Source organism: Crassostrea angulata, chromosome 6, assembly GCF_025612915.1.
Source record: "Crassostrea angulata isolate pt1a10 chromosome 6, ASM2561291v2, whole genome shotgun sequence".
In the NCBI taxonomy this organism is placed as follows: Eukaryota; Metazoa; Mollusca; class Bivalvia; order Ostreida; family Ostreidae; genus Magallana; species Magallana angulata.
Window position 1 is genome coordinate 8,772,722 of NC_069116.1, and position 15,423 is coordinate 8,788,144.

A 15,423-nucleotide genomic window follows, 5' to 3' on the forward strand; every position below is an offset into this window, starting at 1 on the left:
GCAATTAAAGGTCTCTCTGCACATGTCGTAATATAAAAACAGGTGGTAAGAGTGGGTGGAATTTCGGATAATTTCAATAACGAGGTCCACGTAATGCAGTCCTTTTTTAAAGGACAGCAACTAATTATATGTTAGAAGTATGAACCCTTTAATTTCTAAGTAATGGTTTCTCTATAGATTTTCTTCCATGAAATTTGACAATATAAAGAAGGTTTATTTATATCTTTGATAGCTTAATTATTAGGCAAAACCTTATTTTATGGCTTTAAAGTAGAGAAGTTTTGCGATTTTTCTTACGTTCACCTTAATTACCATAGCAACGATTACCCCCAGCAGGCAATGTTGAGTGTCATTTTGCTTTTTACACAGGTGTTTCATGTATGAAATATAAAGAAAATTTGTGAATATGCGTGGCCAGACCTCTTTAAAACGTTTGATATATAAGAACGTTATGTGTTTTTACATTAAAATCGGAGAAAAAAATTGACTAAAATCGTGACCTTGCCCCTTTAAAAATCAAAACAGCATATGTTTTATATCATATTGTAGAGTGCTTCAAAACGAGGTAATTATAGAGTTATTTGCATTTTATAATTGACCATTAAATACATATGCGAGAAATGTTATTTGTTCGTGTTTTTTTTTATTAAGCCAGATAAAAGAGATTAATTCTAGTATGCAGGCGTGTTTTACATTTACATGTGAACTGATCAGTTGGCTACATGTCTTAAAATGATTCTTTTTGATGGCAATTGTTTATTTTTCCAATAATAGTGTAATATAAATTCCAACTTCAACTTCATTTGCTTCTATAGTCTGTCCAAGATTGCCGTTTCCATCACGTTTCGTTGATTTATTAAAAAAATTAAATATACCTCTCGGCGAAAAACAATTGAAATCAATATTTAGAAAACTTTCTTAAATTTCTTCTTTTACACTTCCCTCTGTATACCTGCATTCATAAGAACAAAAATACATTTCGTACGAGGGTTTATAATTGGAAAACCTGGCATTCTTTATTCATATAGAAATTCTCAAGATTCCTCGCAAATTTGTCAATATATAATCATCATGGTACTTTTCAAGTTCTTAGCAATGCAATATCCCCGTAGACTTATTAGGGCTTTTTTTTCTTTTTGGCTTTGCATTGAAACCTGATGATATACAGTGTGTGTTTCGAAACAGAAACAGACTTTTTTATTCTAGTGAAGGAATAAACATATGTACACTGGGCAAAAAGGCAATATATGATTATCGAAATATTCTGCAAAAAGCGATGGGACGAAGAAACTCGGGACAAAATATAAGGATGAAGAAAAAGTTTATGAAAGTGAAATACTCTGCATAGGCAAGGTGTCCCTCAGTCTGGTTCTAGTATAACGTGTAGTCAACAGAGATTTGGTAGTCTGATGGTGTTCGAAAATTTAAAAAGAACTTACAAGGAATTTCCTTTCTAACTACAACGCCGTAACTTCTGCAATTGAAATCTGTCCTCAGCTGTGTTGACTAGTGCGTATCATCAAGCCAAATTAATGAAATTATACGGCAGAACATATAGCATTCAAAGATTTTAATATCAGAACGATATGACCTCCATGTTCAAAGCCTATTTAGCAACTCATGTTCTTTATATGCCCTCGGTACCTGATAACTCTACCATTAATGATAAACACATTTCCTTGTGTGCGTTTATTGAATTCTCTCATTTTATAATACACATCAAATGACTGTCTTTAATGCGCACACCTGTCTTTTTTTAAGGATAACATGTAAAGAATGATATTCTTAAAATGACGATTCCTCATACAATATATGAAAGGACTACTGAGAGAACTGAACGTTACTAATGAGAAGGAAAACCTGAATATAAACGTCAGATTTCCTTCACTGACCTTAAGATACTGAGCTAAGGGAACAATGGTGCAATATGGCGTCCATAACACAGCCGACACAGTTGACAGGAGTAATGTTGTAGTGACGGCGTTGTAATTAGCTTTCCTTGTTTGTACTGACAATTTTCTCGCCGTGCCTCCTGTTATTACCGATATTCGTCGAATTTGGCCACGGCTTATGCGATATAACAATAGATGCATCAGCAGGTTAATGACAAGAATTAATGCAGGTGTAACAAAGAGCAATCGTCGAAAAACGACAGGAAACGTAGAATACGTGCAATATTTCTCCTTCTCCCAGTTATTCCATCCGAAAGCTGGAACCGAAATGAATCCGAAACCAAATGCATAGGAAAAAACTATATACATCCAGAAATATTTCTCGTGTGTGTTTTTACTTCGTTGAGACTTGATGCAGATATATCTCTCTATTGCAAGGCCGAATTGAATGAGTAAAGACGCAAGTAGTCCGCCATATATTGATGTGACGTGAAAAAAGCACATGAACTTTGTGGCTTCCAACCAGTCGTAAATCCGGAGTTTGACGATAAGTATGGGGACCCCTGTTAAAATGACCGTGTTCAGTATACAGAGGTTCAGGATCAGTTTGTCATGAACGGTATTCAGACAGCGAAACCTACAGAAAGCAGCTATCACAGAGGCATTGGAAACAAGAGACAACAAAAATATACAAACGTTAAAAGCCGTTAGAATTGTGTCCAGAGTATTTTGGTCTTCTTTGTCGGACCCAGTCGTGTTGAAATACACCATGGCTCCGATATTTTACTAAAATATATACTATACCACTTTGTATCATACATATACTGCATTCTTTTCTCTATCATTAATGAATTTAACGTTGTTCAGAACCACTTATCTGCTAATGGTGTCGCTCATTTCGCAAGACACTAGATCACTTCTGAATATCGAATTGAGAAAGTTGTCCATTTTCACGCTGTTTGGACGAGTCAAGGGATAGCAGGACTTGTTACAGCGCAACAGACCTAGAGATCAACAGAAGACTTAACCTTGTTAACAGGAGCATTAAAGTGTCACCGTCCGGTGATAAGCCCATCGTATACCTCTTGTAATTGGTTTAGAACAATTGGTTTGCTCTACATTGTATAACTAACCAGTACTGAGTATTACGGTTTTTTTTTATTATGCATTGATTGTGATTTTACGTTATGAATATATCGTTTAAATACGTTTCTATTATTTGTCCATTCGTTATATGCTGTTTTACATCTTACATAAAAATAATTCATATTGATTGCAAATGGAAAAGTCATTAATTGATTTAACAAAATACGCAATCAGTAATAGTTTATCATAGATGAAAACCCCGTTCCTGGAAGTAAATGACAGAAAACAGAGAAATCACAAATTATGAAAAATGTACTCTATAGATTTCAAAATGTAACGAAATGTTCTTGATCTTGTTGCTGAAAAGTATATCAAATGTTTCAGCTTTCTAATTGTTTTTGTTATATTTTTGTTCATTTTCAGTCCCATTAAACAATACCCAATCGGCATTACTTATTATCTACCTGATACGAGACTGAAACCTTCTCAACGGTCGGTATAACCACGAAAAGTGATCCATGTATGATATTGACCGATGGTCATTTTTCTTCGTAGAGTAATGACCCACTTAATTGTTGAATACTTTGGTGGCTCTGTAGATTGTAAGTTCTTAGGGTCAATTTTTCCCCGTGTGGATTGATGATTTCGTACATCCTGTAACAGTGAATTTCGTTCAGGTTTGTGACTATGTCCTTCCAATTAAACCTCGTCCTGAATAAAAATGAACAGAATGGGTGGACCTTGGTACCATAGACAACATGTACATGGATGAATAAGGACAAGACTCGTTTACATATTACGTGACTTTACTTATCACCAAAATGGGAGAAACTTTGCAATCGGCCGTTGATACATGTACAAATAATGTTATAATGTATTCTCATAAATGGAGGTAGATGGCATATAAATTCACGTCGAACACGCCTATCGAAATTTATGCCACGTGACACGCGTGACACAGACCGGTAACATTATGAAAGTTTAAGCGAGTTCCAGGTAAACAACGAGGAAGAACCACTGGACTTTTGCATCTGTTTCAGAATTTCCAATTGAGAACAGTGAGATATATTTTTCTCTTTTCACATATAGAGTTTGACAAAATACATTGAACAGCTGAAGGAGAAAAATGTACCTAAATGTGCTCGTGTGTTTTAAGGGCTTTAAATGGGAGGCGGAGCTAAAAGTCTAAGACTGAATGTAAACAGAGTACCCCTACATATTTACATCTCCCATTTTATTGTTTTTTCGTGGGTAAGAAGGGCATTCTATAAAAGGACATATATCAAGTATTAAGTACATGTACATGCCAAATAAAAATAGTAATTCTAAAGAATATTTTTGCCAATTTACTGGGGTCGTATTTCACATCATTCTTTCCATTAGGGAATGCGAAGATGTACTAGCTAAAAAAAACTGCGCTCATTAAACGACATTAGTTATCTGTTTAAATTCTTTATTTTGTCTACCAACATGCTCGATTACAACATCGTCTTACATTCGTCATCTTTTGACCACAGCCAAAGTTTATCAATCATTAAACACGTTTTCCACGTCACAAAACACCTTGAGTTGGAAGTTGATGAAAATTATATACTGTACATCCAGGCCATCATAGATCCTGTGACTCTGTTCATAACTATTGCAATTTTTGAAATTGGATAATTTTGTATGAATTCACATTGAATAATGGGTAACGCTTTTTATGGCATCAAACACAGATAACATAATGTTTTGAAAACATGCTTAGCATAATTACTTATCTATCAAGATTAGTAGATTACCTCCGTACTAAATAGATACCCCAGACGGTCACTTCTCAGGTGATAACTTCTGACGACCGAAAGAAATGTAGGATTTGTCCAAAGTTAACAAATTAGTCCATCAGGATAGGACTAATCGTCTTAAAAGATATGTGAACGATTCAGTCTTCAGAAAATGTTAAACAACCTTTAAAATTTAAAAAGAAGAACTTATATTCTGCTCTCACAAAATGGCAGAGGAAAAACAATTCGGTATTCCGGACTATGTGATCTTTGTTCTGACTCTTGTGATATCCGCGGGTATAGGGTTATTTTATGCATGGAGAGACAAAAGGCGACAAAGTACAGAAAATTTTCTTCTTGGGGGCAGACAAATGTCCATATTCCCGGTGACTCTATCTTTGATGGCCAGTTTTTTGTCCGCTGTTTTGGTTCTTGGAGTTCCGACAGAAATATATTATCATGGCACCATGTATTGGGTGATATCGTTTTCCAATATTTTGACTTTTCCGGTGGCCGTTCATGCGTTTTTACCCGTATTTCACAGGCTAGAAATATCGAGTGCTTATGAGGTAAATAACAATTTGATATCAAAGTGTATTACTATTTTAAAAGTAAAGAGGGGAAAATTCTTAATTATCTCACAATTGGCATCTGAAAACTGACTTATTTTATTATTCGATGACTGATTGGATTAAAATAATTCAAATCACTAATTTCTAAATAAATAGATTTTTGATATTTGTATTTTTGGGATTAGTTACGTATTCTTGAAAGTGTTCGTTATTTGCCCATCTCCCAAAAATGATGGCGCCTTGCATCTTATTGATATTTTTTCAGTATCTGGAAGTGAGATTTTCGAAAACGATACGAACAATGGGATGTATTGTGTTTCAAGTACAGATGGTAAGGATTCCTTTAAAGCGGGGTGCGCCCCCCTCCCTCCTCCCAACATAGACTCAACTAAATTCAAAATTTAATGAAAATCGATATCTTTGAAAAAAAAAAAGTAAACAAAAATAAATACATTGAATAATCATTATTTATGGCATCCTATAAAACGTCTCAAAATAAAACGGCGCTTACGTGCCACGCGTCTGATGAGGCTGTCAGGCACAGGTCTGCTTGTTTAATGTACCTATTGTTTACTTTCCACATAAAATACCTCAGTCGTCATTACCAAAAAGGTCAGTCTGTACGGTCATGTGACAAAAGACGTACTGTATATGTGACTTTTGAGCATTATGCTTGGTCAGTCTCTTGTAAAGTCGATCATCTTTAATTAACTTATCGTAAAGGTCTAATTTTGATCAGATTAAATACTTGTTAACAGGAACTCCAAAGCTTTATTTCCACGTTTTAAAACACGGGGTTGTAATAGCTGATATTCACTTTATTCAGAACCCCGCAAAAAGATTAATTACATAATAAATCTTGATTTGTTTCTGTCATAGATAAAATCAATTTTACCAAACACATAAAAAAAAATCAGCCTGTATTACTATTATGATTCTTTAATGCACGAATATTATGAAGACTACAACATACCCGATGTATTGTTCCAGCTTCTATACATGGCAGTCGTGTTGTATGCCCCCGCGCTAGCTCTGAATCAAGGTAGGAGAGCAACGCTAATCCGGAACCATCAGAAATATTTAAGTCATGAATAAAAAAAAGATTTAAGATTTGAATTCACGATTTGAATTTTAATCCGTCGAAATTTCTTCTTTTTTTTTTAGTTATGGGATTCAGCATGCTTTTGTCAATTTTAGTCATTGGACTCGTATGTACTTTCTACACCGCAATTGTGAGTTATGAATGATGTTTTTACCATTGTAAGATACTAGAAGTTTCTATAAAATACGATATCTTTTTAAATTAATTTTTAAAATGTGATTCTCTTACCACTTCTTTTCTAAAAATCCAGGCACCATTAAACATCACTTCATATCTATTACTTCTAGCATTATGTAATGCCTCATATTTTCATGCCTTTAATTAAAATATTTTTTGTTTGGATTTGTGTTACATAAATGTTATTGATTCAATAACTAGGTACGAATTGTCATTATATACAGGGTGGATTAAAAGCTGTGATGTGGACTGACGCCTTCCAGATGATTATAGTGTTTATTGGCCTCTTGGCGCTGGTTATAAAAGCCACGGTGGAGGTTGGTGGGTTCAATCACGTGTGGGAGACAGCTAAACAGGCGGGAAAACTCCAGGCTGACAAGTAACGAGTTATCCGCACCACTGAATCTTATGAGGGCATCTGCGCAAACAATTTCTTTGCATTATAATTTAAGTCACTTTTCTGCAATAAGAGTGGGTCGCCATTCGATGTAAAAAGAATAATCTACTATAATAAAGGGACATGGTGACGCACAAAACCATATGAATTAGCAAATATCGAATTTTTACACGATTTCCACATTTTTTATGTATATCATATGAAAAGATTAATATTTGAAAACTTACGATGTTCAAAAGTAAATAAAATTAAAAAGAGAAAAATAGAATTTAGCGTTGGGCCATCACAATATTATTGAGTTTTCCTTCATGGCCACGCAAGCGCATGGGCATGTACATGTAAATACTGCAGCGTGGCATACATCATGAGCCAGAAGCGTCTCATTAAAACCTGATGCCTTAAAAACTATAAATTTATTAAGATGCATTCTTTATTGATGCATATTCTTACCATCGAATAGCTTCAAATTCAAATTCTTTTCTCAGTGTGTCAATCAAACTGTAACTATTTTTAGACAGAAATCGTAATCACGTGACACTAAAGCAATGTCCAAAACAACTCGGTATGTTTACATGACTGTGCAATTCCGGATGAGTTTTAATGACTTGTAAATTGATAGATGATGACTTATGATGCGTGAAACCATTTCGTGTAGCTCTTTTACATCTATTTTGGATCACCGCGCCACTTTAAGGGTACAGCATTATTTGTAATCCATTCAATATTCAGTACTACTAGTATTACCCCCAATTGGGTAACCCAAAGTGGGTTTATTTTTAAATAATTCACCGTTTATAAGGATTTACTAGTATTCGCGTTTTACATGTAAGTACAAAATATATTGAATCAGTAAAAATAGGAAAATATTGATAATATACCGGTATTTACTGTGAATACATTTGTTTCATGGTCCAAGATTTTTATTTCTTAGTTTTAACACAAGTCCTTTTGAGCGGCACACATTTTGGACACTTGTGGTCGGTGGGTTTGTGACGTCAATGACGATTTACGGCAGCAACCAAGCCATGATTCAGCGATACCTCAGCATGAGAAGCTGTCGAAGCGCACAAGCGTAAGCTCTATAATTTACGTTGACATTGGTTTACTTTGAAAGTGAATTTTTTTTCTCTTCAATTCTTGTTCGATAACTTATGTCAAAAAGAATCAAATTAATGTTAAAGTTGCTGACTTTGAAAGTTTTTCCAGGTTCGAATGCAGACAAGTCCAGAAATCTTGATTTAGTTCTATATTATTTTTCCCAGAGCATTATACTGGAACCTACCGGCCAGTTTGATTTTTACCACACTGTTGGTGTATGTTGGGCTAGTCTTATTTGCACGATACGGGACCAATGATCCAGTGGGGTGCATTATTCAGAGGAGGGACCAGGTTAAACAAGTCGTTATTTATCATGAAATCACAAAATGCAGTACACTAAACTGTTTTAGAATTTATGTTTTGTAGAATTTATATTTCACTTTGTATATTTTTTGTAATAGATGATACCCTGGCTTGTAATGGATGTTCTGGGGGATTACGCTGGATTTCCTGGTTTGATGGTTGCTTGTATATTTAGTGCATCTTTGAGGTAAGTTTCATTCTAATAAATGACGTTAGTTAACACTCTTCTTTATACACATACGACTGCATATGTAATGTTAACATTATTAACGAAAGTCACAATATTGCCGTTTCGTTTAAATTTTTAAAAAATGTGACGAAATGTCTTTGATATGATTTTTAATTTGGTCACAAATATCAAACTTGGGCGTATAAATTTCTTTATTTTTGCTGACAGCACTGTTTCATCAGGAGTTAACGCCCTTGCTCTGACTTTTATGACGGACGTTTTTCGACCACTCCACCACTTCTTCACAAAATCTACGATCAACGAGAGGAGAGCTACTCTTTATTCAAAACTGATCGCTCTGATATTCGGGTTTCTTACGATCGGAATGGCTTTTCTTTCGGAGAAAATGGGTCCCCTAATCCTACAAATTGCTCTGAGCATCTTTGGAATGGTCGGAGGACCACTTCTCAGCCTCTTTGTAATGGCGATGTTTATCCCTTGTGTTAATTCGTGGGTAAGTAGACTATCTTACGCTTCATGTCGATTTATTTTATCGTATTTTCATAAGCACACTTGAATAACTCAATGTTAGCAACATTTGCAATTTTCATAATAGGGCGCTGGTGCGGGTCTCATCTGCAGCCTCGTTTTCACTTTTTGGCTTGCGATTAGTGCCATTGTTCACAGACCATCTCCCCCACCTCCCATATGTCGTAATGATGTCACTTCCGCCTTAAATTCAACCTCAATCGCAAACCTCTTCAGCACATCTAGTTCCGTTTTGCAGTCAAGTACCTTGACTGAGTCAACATTGTCCCTTGAATCTGGGTAATGCGTCACTTCATTGACAATTTATATTTTCATTTACAATTAAAATCATGTTTGTTTTGAGTCAACCAAAAGTAATCAACATATATAACATCTTGTAAATAACAAAGCTCATTTCTAATTATTGTTGGCCATAAACATCGTTCTCATTGTTTCAAATCCTTTTGAAAAATTAAATGGATCCAAAGAAGGCCTTTCTCTACACTGTAACTTTAGTTATGAGAATAAAGTTCCGTGTCATTTAATGCATACAAATTATACTAATAGATATGAAAACGATTTATTATATGTCATATCAAATTGTTATATAAAATGGTCGTTAATCAAAAGCAAATTCATGTTTCTAAAATTAAATGATAATTGAAAAATACGGAATGATTTTTCTGAATTTTTTTACAATTTTTTTTTACTTTTTTTACAGATACATTTTATATATATTTATACAAATTTACAGGCATGGCATGAAATCTAATACATTAATTTGCAGAAAGAACTAACAGTTGAATTATTATTTTAGCGGCACATGGAATGAAATCTACAACATTTCCTACTTGTGGTATAGCTCTATCGCCGTCATTGTAGGGGTGACTGTGGCTATCATTGTTAGCTTAATTACAGGTAAAATAAAAATATATGAAATAAAGATGTGTCCAAAAATTTTCGTTATTTTCAATAAATGACTCCTTATCCTTATCTAAATTAATTATTGATCTGCCTCATGATGGACACATACGCGATGCACTGTTGCTTTGAAATGGTCAACCTGGTTGAACATAAATGTATTTTCAACATTCCCCCGTTATACTGTTTGACTTCTTCCTTCGAAAGGTGGAACCAGACGAAAACCCGTGGATAGACGCCTCCTATCCCCACTTTACTTATACCTTTCGTCGTTCGCTGTGTTTCAGCAATTTTCAGAGGTTTGTTTTAGCATCATGCGTAATTAATTTTTTGAAAAGTTTATAAATGATACCATCCATTAATACATCGTTATTTTATTCTAGAGACAAGACCAACTCCTTGAAAAGAGAGAAGCAGTGGGAAATGGCGTGGCTTCTTTGAGACAGACAGTAGACGTAAACACAAATGAAAATGTATTATGATATTACGTTGTATTTTTTTAATATCCATGGACTATTATTACTCAGAATGTTAATGTAAATCAAATGAAGTTGTAATACTGTTGTACTCTTATTTGTGTGTTGAATTCATTTAAACAATAAGATATTGTATTAGGCGGTTTACAAGTATCGAGGCAGCGAGTAATGCAGGGCGCGGGTTATTGGATTTTCTTCTGCAATGATCGTAACATACATATAACCATGGAAAATGAGCACTTCCTGATTTATACTGTATCATGCTAAAGCCAGAGAGGACAAAAAGTCAAAATGGAGAGTGTTATATTACGGTGACAAACCGGAAAATACAGGCAATATGTAGGAATGTAACCGAAAAAGGGAATGCTGTGGGTACCACACAAAGGCAATTGGTGCAACAGAGAGATATAAAGCAGAAGTTTGCTGGACATAAGAGAATGCCTGTCTTCTCGACAATATGTTGCTGACAGGATAAACAGGCACTTGACGTTAATTTTTTTTTACAGAAGAAAAATATATTTTCCTCTACTACAATAATAAGGTTTGTGGTCACCATTTTAAATCGTTTTTCATCAGCGCTTCATTCATGTAAACATCATATACAATTGTAAAATGATACAATATATCAACATATGTTCACTTTTACACAACCTATGTAGTACATCACATAAACCATGTTTACATAACAAAGAATTGTGAGTGCTGTATTTGACTTCTAACTTGATAACATTCCATTATCAATACGCAAGAAAAACATTTTAGTCAATAAAAACAGGAAGGGGTAAAAACTCAAATTGTGACCACGCCCCATTAATACCGGTAAGAAAACATTAAAAATAAACAGAAAGATTCTTCTGACTGTTTTATTTTTTTTATCAACATTTTTAAAACAAGTTGACTCCACAATAACATGTGTGTCAGAGTCATATTTATTATGTATAATAATTTATACTGTCCATTAGATTGTGATCTAATTTAAGTTCCCACACATCTTTATAAATCAGGCCTAACTCCAAAGCCTGGTCCTGTGGGTGGTTCCGACAAGGAGGTCAATCCTCCTTTGGGTTCTGATGCGAATCTGCGATTCTGACCACTCCTATTAAAAATCACCACAAATAATTCTGTAGAAGATCAATTACAAATAATCATTCGTTTAGACTAAATATTTGACATTCTGACACTCTTTACACATGACAATGGTATCTCTGATAGGAAATGATCTTCAATATTTTCTGATACATTAAATAACATTGTTCTAGATAATGCAGGTAAAAGGTTGAATTTTCCATTCAGACAACAAATATTTTGATAACAAGAAGTTCTGTAAGGGATAAATGCTGTGACTCATTTCAAATCCTTTGAACATTACCAAAAAATTTACAAATACATGTAAAGACATTCATATCTATGGCTAAGGTATCAACAAGAAACATTTGGCTCAGACTTACTGTGGTCCTGGGGTGGGCTTTTTGCCTTGTTTAATTTCATTCAAAATTTTATTAATATCGTCTACAGTCAAGTCTTCCTGTAATTATAAAAAGCTGGACTAAGTTACATGTATATAGAAATAGACAAATTATCATAAAAATATCCATGTTTAGAGTATGTATAAATTTTAATAATGATTTTCTTTAATACTGAATTTGTCAGATAAATTTGTGGATAGTTAATGCGTATTGTTGTGGATGACTAAATTCACACACTTACAAAAATAGTTGTCGTTGATCTGCACCATGGGGGTCAATGTGTAATATTATGGATGTTTAAATTCACACACTTACAAAATAGTCATCATTGATCTGCACCATGGGGGCATTGACACAGGCTCCTAGACACTCCACCTCCAGCAAGCTGAACATGCCGTCCTGGGTCATCTCCCCTGGCTTTATACCTAAATAAAACATGTGCTTGATCTTATCACATGTCCACAGCTTTTTTTTTTCTTTTAAACACCAAGTTCAACTTTTTTGTGATAAAAAACTAATTTTACCTAAGTTCTCCTCGATGGCTTTTAAGATTACATCAGAGCCTACTCCGCCCAGGATACAGGGCGTTGTGGTACAGATCTGTACAAAGTATTTACCAACTGGTTTCCTAAATAAAAACAATACAATACATGTATCTATAAAATCAAATCAGCAAGCCTGTTCAACTCAGTGCTATGTGTATGATCTTTGTCACATTTAAAAATAACCAATCTGATTATTTTGCTTTGTTTTTCATTTAACATACTGGTACATAATCTGATGCCCAAGTAACATATTTCATCAAGAAGAGGGAATAATTACCTATTAAACATGGTATAAAATGTAGCTACTTCATAAACTCTCATCTTGGGCATATCAAGCATCTCTGCTACTTTGTGCATGGCCGAGATGGGCAGCCAACCTTTAATGAAAAATTATAATTAATTAATACAAAAAGATTCAAACTCCTTGCATGACATAAAACTGAATTGAAAATATCAAAAATAAACATGTATGTACGTAAGTGTGTACGTGAATTCACTACACATGTAAAAGTAGAACACATCATGAAGCATATAAATAATGGATTGTAGTGGAATGGCTGGCAGAACATTTTTTAATTCATTAATTTAATACCGAGCGCAGCGAGAGGCGGGCAAAGCCCGCCTCGCGAAGCGAGGATTAATGGTAACACATATATATAAGAAAATCAGTGAAAAATGAAAGTTGAATCAGGGGTACTAAGGCCAAAAAAAATTCTTCCAGCCCTGGGCGCCGCCATATTGGCAGCCATTTTGTTTTTTAAAAGTTAGTTCGATCATTGATTGACTGGTACTTATCGATGTTTGTTGCCCCTAAACTCGATTAAATAAGTTCCAGTGTTTCAATAGAAGGTAATTTGAATTAAAAGAAATTAAAAAGGAAACCAGATAAGTTTCAATAGTGCTTCAATCAAGAAACACGACTTGTTCTATGTATGTCTTATCAATTATCAGATGGAAAATAAAAACATTAACGTCAAGGAACTGATCTTTTAGATTCTGAATAAAGTATTCAATTTTATTACATTGACATTCATATGAATTAAATTGATGAACAATGAAAGAATAAAAAAAATTTTCGGAATCACGTAACTCTCTTCGGCTATTTCCGAAGACAAAACGAACGTTTTACGTCTGAAATATGACGTCATAATGTAGACTGAGCACGCGACGTTTAGTTTAACTTTGACGAATGATTTGAGTAGGCAACCATACTGGCGGATCCTACTTTGTGCATTTTAAATAGATTTTATTATACAAAAATCAAACTGCACTGTGTTAAATCTGCGCTCGGTCCAACGGTCACACCGTTTACATATTAGAATAAATATGAATTGTTGAGTAACAGACTCTATTCCACTGGTTGTGATATAAAGGAAATGGAGGGGTACAAGGCTACTACCATGTTGTCTCTGTGCCAGATCTAGCAGTGGTATAACTGCGGCAGCTTGGTGGCCCTCCGGGTAGTTTCCAATGATGACATCTGCTCTCTGCAAACATTACATACATATAAGTTGTACACAAGACAGAAATTGTAACATCACATTAATAGAAGCATTAGATATGTGTTTCTTACATTATTTTCACTATGACTGCCTACATATCAATGTCAGATTATAAAATAACCAATATTTGTGTCTAAATATATATTTTCAATACGACTACCTTCTTTTCCTACTAACTTGTGTTAAAAATCTAACCTTTTACAATTTATCATATACATGTAACTGAGTAATGTCATCCCACAAAAAAATTATTTATACTAATTCATGAAATAGTATTTTCATCTACATAGTCAACTTAAATTAGTTACCTTTATATTTTCCTGGGTAAATTCAAAAGGAGTGTTTGGGTTGTTTTCTGGTGAATCTCTATGCTGAAATTAAATTGTTGCACTGTTTTATATCTTTCTTCTTAAATGAAATGCATGTTCACATTATGATATGATATTTATTCCAAATTTTCATGCCAATAACAGCCAATTCATGGCAAACATTTACATTTCCGACAAAATATTTCAAGATCAAATGCCCTATAAGAAATAAATCACTTATCAGTACCCCCAATTAGGGTACTATAGAACTCACCACAAATGACTGTGACCCAGATACTGCAGCTGAGCGGTGGAAGGCCCTTACCTGGGCCGACTGGAAAAATAATTGTCATTAAATTAATTCAAAAAACATAGCACATACATGTATATGCACATGCCTCTACGTGATCCATCCATTGTATACTCAGAAACAACTATATAGTACCAATACGTTCCTTAATCCAAAGATAGCATGAGAACGTTTTAACCGATGTTACCAATTTCATGCAGTCTTCTGCATTCAGCAGTATGTATGTCTATCATGTTGGCATTTTAGATATTCATGTAATTGATAGAATCACTTTAAATGCTTTGAAGCAAGTTTATGAATCGTTGCTCATTTTTATTCGACTGTTAATAACTCTTTGTATGGTATTATGGGACTATAGTTCGTATACATGCATTACATAAATGTAACGAAATAGAGAAACATTTTTGACCTTCACCGATGTTGTGAATATATTGAATAATTTGAAACAAGGTGCCATTGTAGAAGTTTGCTTTCTTTGACAAAAATCTTTCTCTGTAATACAATCGATGTATGTTGTTAATATACAGGGCGAAAGATACTTACAGCCGCAGACAAAACTCTTCCACACACAGTTCGAATCATCTCTGCAGCGGATGTTGACTGAATATTCACTGCGGTGCTTATGTAAAGGTCAAGGACACAAAAACTTAAAGAAATTATCAATATATTTTATAGCCCTTAAGATTCCTCCAGAAAATTATTCGTTTATACATCTTGATATGAATTCTTTTTACATATTCAAATTATTTTTTTTTTAATTTTTTCTTTGTAGTTTATTATCCGTTTTTATCAGAATGACATTTTATTC

The 15,423-nt window shown here is 34.2% G+C and overlaps 3 protein-coding genes across 3 annotated transcripts; 1 reads left to right on the forward strand and 2 right to left on the reverse strand.

The window, feature by feature from the left end:
* Positions 1 to 616: 616 nt before the first annotated feature.
* On the reverse strand, positions 617 to 3,796 carry LOC128189307 (tyramine receptor Ser-2-like). Its single transcript, XM_052860862.1, has one exon. The coding sequence runs from the start codon at positions 2,661 to 2,663 to the stop codon at positions 1,734 to 1,736; it is 930 nt and encodes a 309-aa protein (XP_052716822.1). The 5' UTR covers positions 2,664 to 3,796; the 3' UTR covers positions 617 to 1,733.
* Positions 3,797 to 4,808: 1,012 nt separating this feature from the next.
* On the forward strand, positions 4,809 to 10,581 carry LOC128190623 (sodium-dependent multivitamin transporter-like). The gene is made up of 13 exons (XM_052862741.1): positions 4,809 to 5,310; positions 5,579 to 5,644; positions 6,304 to 6,355; positions 6,478 to 6,545; positions 6,817 to 6,971; positions 7,921 to 8,061; positions 8,252 to 8,378; positions 8,489 to 8,577; positions 8,788 to 9,073; positions 9,176 to 9,387; positions 9,905 to 10,005; positions 10,216 to 10,307; positions 10,392 to 10,581. The coding sequence occupies exons 1-13, from the start codon at positions 4,969 to 4,971 to the stop codon at positions 10,488 to 10,490; spliced, it is 1,830 nt and encodes a 609-aa protein (XP_052718701.1). The 5' UTR covers positions 4,809 to 4,968; the 3' UTR covers positions 10,491 to 10,581.
* Positions 10,582 to 11,331: 750 nt separating this feature from the next.
* Positions 11,332 to 15,262, reverse strand: LOC128190624 (NADH dehydrogenase [ubiquinone] flavoprotein 2, mitochondrial-like). Its single transcript, XM_052862742.1, has 9 exons — positions 15,159 to 15,262; positions 14,580 to 14,639; positions 14,306 to 14,368; positions 13,895 to 13,982; positions 12,773 to 12,872; positions 12,475 to 12,578; positions 12,266 to 12,375; positions 11,933 to 12,009; positions 11,332 to 11,580 (listed from the first exon to the last, which is right to left on the reverse strand). Exons 1-9 carry the CDS (start codon positions 15,195 to 15,197, stop codon positions 11,478 to 11,480), a joined length of 744 nt encoding a protein of 247 aa, XP_052718702.1. The 5' UTR covers positions 15,198 to 15,262; the 3' UTR covers positions 11,332 to 11,477.
* Between the last annotated feature and the right edge of the window lie 161 nt (positions 15,263 to 15,423).

What these genes read in the sequence shown, in the direction of transcription:
- LOC128189307 (XM_052860862.1), bottom strand. Translation starts at nt 2,663, where the DNA reads ATGGTGTATTTCAACACGACTGGGTCCGACAAAGAAGACCAAAATACT.
- LOC128190623 (XM_052862741.1), top strand. Translation starts at nt 4,969, where the DNA reads ATGGCAGAGGAAAAACAATTCGGTATTCCGGACTATGTGATCTTTGTT. An exon ending in CGCGCTAGCTCTGAATCAAG is followed by an intron (nt 6,356 to 6,477) that starts GTAGGAGAGCAA and finishes TTTTTTTTTTAG; the next exon opens with TTATGGGATTCAGCATGCTT. An exon ending in TTATTCAGAGGAGGGACCAG is followed by an intron (nt 8,379 to 8,488) that starts GTTAAACAAGTC and finishes TTTTTGTAATAG; the next exon opens with ATGATACCCTGGCTTGTAAT.
- LOC128190624 (XM_052862742.1), bottom strand. Translation starts at nt 15,197, where the DNA reads ATGATTCGAACTGTGTGTGGAAGAGTTTTGTCTGCGGCT. An exon ending in TTTTATACCATGTTTAATAG is followed by an intron (nt 12,579 to 12,772) that starts GTAATTATTCCC and finishes GTTTTTATTTAG; the next exon opens with GAAACCAGTTGGTAAATACT. An exon ending in AAGCCCACCCCAGGACCACA is followed by an intron (nt 11,581 to 11,932) that starts GTAAGTCTGAGC and finishes GATTTTTAATAG; the next exon opens with GAGTGGTCAGAATCGCAGAT.